The sequence below is a fragment of the Colobus angolensis genome, unplaced genomic scaffold (assembly GCF_000951035.1).
Source record: "Colobus angolensis palliatus isolate OR3802 unplaced genomic scaffold, Cang.pa_1.0 Scaffold65, whole genome shotgun sequence".
In the NCBI taxonomy this organism is placed as follows: Eukaryota; Metazoa; Chordata; class Mammalia; order Primates; family Cercopithecidae; genus Colobus; species Colobus angolensis.
Window position 1 is genome coordinate 3539387 of NW_012120154.1, and position 3480 is coordinate 3542866.

The 3480-nt window shown below is 48.2% G+C and overlaps 1 protein-coding gene across 5 annotated transcripts in view; it reads right to left on the reverse strand.

Moving 5' to 3' along the window:
• The window catches only part of POLR2F (polymerase (RNA) II (DNA directed) polypeptide F), a 101317-nt gene that overhangs the window by 93012 nt on the left and 4825 nt on the right, over positions 1-3480 (reverse strand). For all 5 annotated transcript variants that reach the window (XM_011964255.1, XM_011964253.1, XM_011964254.1 and 2 more), the window contains exon 3: positions 2471-2601. In XM_011964255.1, coding sequence (XP_011819645.1) covers positions 2471-2601 — 131 coding nt within the window. The remainder of the gene's footprint in view (positions 1-2470; positions 2602-3480) is intronic.

Sequence of the window (3480 nt, forward strand, 5' to 3'; positions counted from 1 at the left end):
AGTGAGACTCCTTCTCAAAAAAAAAAGAATACTAAATAAATTCGACTTTTGTTCCATTTTACTTCTTTAATTTTTCCCCATCTGCCCCCAAATTTCACTAGGACTCATTTGTCATCACTGTTTCCCTCTCTACTGGATCATTCCCATCAGCATTTTTTTTTTTTTTGAGACAACGTCTAGCTCTGTCACCCAGGCTAGAATGCAATGGCGCGATCTTGGCTCACTGCAACCTCCGCCTCCCGGGTTCAAGCAATTCTTCTGTCTCAGTCTCCCGACTAGCTGGATTATAGGCACACGCCACCATGCCCAGCTAATTTTTGTATTTTTAGTAAAGATGGGATTTCCCCATGTTGACTAGGCTGGTCTCGAACTCCTGGCCTAAGGTCATCCACCCTCCTCGGCCTCCCAAAGTGCTGGGATTACAGGTGTGAGGCACAGCACCCGGCGCCATCAGCATTCCAACAGGTGCTTTTCCTCATGTAAAACAAAAACAAAAACACACAAAAAACCTTACTTCTCTTCTCCCTCCCCTTATAGCCCTAATTCCACGGTGCCCTTTGAAGCAAAAATGTGTGAAAGAGCAGTCCACCCTCACTGTCCCCAATTCCTCTATTCCCATTTTGTCATAATCTCACTCCAAAAAGCCTTTCACCCCGATAGCTCCATCAAAACCACTTTCCAAGCTCATTAATGATCTCCACATTGCTAAATCCAATGGCCAACTCTCATTCTCATTTAGCCTGATCTATCAGCTGGCACATTAGGCCACTTGCTCTCCTCACTTGAGTCCAAGGACACCTCACTCTCTTGGTGCTCCCCCACCTCCCCGGCTTCTCTTTTCCTCCAAGCACTCAGTGTTCAAATGCCCTAATGCTCAGCCATGGGTCATCTCCTCTTCTCTACTGACACTCACTGGGAATGCGGTAGCGATCCCACGCATTTCTTATTTTTATCTTCAGACTAGCTCTCTTTGCGCCCACACATCCAACAGGTAATTTTTTGGCTCTATCTTTAAAATAGTAATATATCCAGAATTCAAAACCAGTTCTCACCACCTCTACTCCTACTGACTTCTTTCACCGAGATTACTACAAACAGGCCGGGCACGGTGGCTCATGCCTGTAATCCCAGCACTTTGGGAAGCCGAGGTGGGTGGATCACTTGAGGTCAGGAGTTCGAGACCAGTTTGGCCAACATGGTCAAACCCGTCTCTACTAAAAATACAAACGATTAGCCGGGTATGGTAGTGCACGCCTATAATCCCAGCTACTCGGGAGGCTGAGGCAGGAAAATCCCTTGAACCCGGGAGGCAGAGGCTGCAGTAAGCCGATATCCCGCCACTGCACTCCAGCCTGGGCGACAGAGCGAAACTCTATCTCAAAAAAAAAAAAAAAAAAGAAACAAAAAAAGGAATAGCAAATTGCACTGGCTGGGCGCGGTGGCTCATGCCTGTAATCCCAGCACTTTGGGAGGCCAAGGCAGGTGGATCACAAGGTCAAGAGTTCGAGAGCAGCCTGGCCAATATGGTGAAACACGGTCTCTACTAAAAACACAAAAATTAGCTGGGCATGGTGGTGGACGCCTGTAGTCCCAGCCACTCGGGAGGCTGACGCAGGAGAATCACTTGAACCCAGGAGGCGGAGGCTGTAGTGAGCCGAGATCGGGCCACTGCACTCCAGCCTGGGAGACAGAGCAAGACTCTGTCTCAAAAAAAATAAATAAAGAAAATTGCTTGAGCCCAGGAGTTTGAGGCTGCAATGGGCTATGATCAAGCCCCTGTGCTCCAGCATGGGCAACAGAGTGAGATCTCAACTCGGAAAATAAAACAACAAAGAACCACCATGGCCGGGCGCAGTGGCTCTCACCTGCAATCCCAACACTTTTGGAGGCAGAGGCAGGTGGATCACTTGAAGCTAGGAGTTCGAGACTAGCCTAGGCAACATGGCAAGACCCTGTCTCTAAAAACACAACAATTAGTTAGGCATGGTGGCACATGCCTGTAATGCCAGCTACCTGGGAGGCTGAGGCACAAGAATCACTTGAACCTGGGAGGCAGAGGTTGCAGTGAGCTGAGATTGTGCCATTGCACTCCAGCCTAGGCGACTCAGTGAGACTCTATCTCAAAAAAAAAAAAAAAAAAGAACCACTAGTACCCACTGGCTCTGAATTCACGTTTTTTGCTGCACTAATGTGACAGGCAACCATCTAGTTCTGTTTTTTCTTTTTTAAATCATTTTTCTCCCATACTAGTACTTGACTTCTCAGATGTTCATATCCTAGTTCTCCTATTAGATCACAAGCTCCCTAAGGGCAAGGGCCTAGCACAATGCCTGGGACGCAGAGATGGCACCACCTTTGGAATGTGAGAGCAGAGAGTCTGTTTTCAGGTGCCAGGCTGGGCAAGATCAGCGGTACAGGAGCTCACTGTGGTCTGACAGATGGAGAAGAGGGTGAAGGGGCAATCACTCACGCAATCTGGAGCGCTCGGGTGCCCAGCACACGGGCTCGCTCGTACTTGGTCATATATGGTGTGGTGATTCGCTTCTGGTTGGCCTGCGGTCGCTCCCCAGAGGGGAGGATCTCGACATTCTCCTGGCCTTCCTGGACACCAACACAAAAAAGAGGGAAAATCTCAGGTGGCATTTTTGGATTACAGGGAGGGTGACAATGACGACAATCACAATCCCCGCTACCGCCACCATTAATGCTTACTGCACGCCAGGGTACTGCATGACTCCTTCCTAACAACTCTTGTAATCCTTACAATAACCTTATGAGGCAGGGATTACAGTTCTCATTTCAGAGGCTTGGAAAGTCAGCTAATCTGACCTAGCCTCAGACCTGGTAATGGAGGACCACGACTGAGATTCCAGAGCTGGCTGCCTCATCCAGGAGAGAGCAGAGGGCCTGGAGATGGGGTGGTCTCAGAACGTTGGTCCTGCAAAAGAGGTCCTGGCACAAAAAAATTACCCTAAGCAGGAAGCTAGGAATAGTCTCCCCATCTTTCAGATAGGGGAGCTAAGCCAACGGGTCAAGTGGCCAGAAAAGTCAAAGTGAAGGCAGGAATATTTAACAATTACTCACTAAGCATTTGTCCTGAACCAGATACTGTTCACAGATACTGAGAAAGCAAGCTAGGAATTTCTGCTCTCAAAGAATTAATGGTCTAAAGGGGGAGACAAGAGTAAACAGAGCGGGTGCTATGAAGGGATGTAGTGTGCAACAGAGTTCCCAAGGAGGTAGGAACACCTCACACTGGGAGTTAGGAAAACTCCAGGGATGAGATTTGAGCTCATCTAGAAGAATGAGCAGCAGCTGTCAAACCAACGAGGAAGGAGGCAACATGCCAAGGCACAGAGGAGAAAGAGGTTTGGACAGCTAGTAGTGGACAATAATTAGAATGAAAGGTGCATAGAGAATTGTAGGCAGGAGAATAAATTCTGTGGTATATAAAGAATTAAGTAAACAGGCCGGGCACGG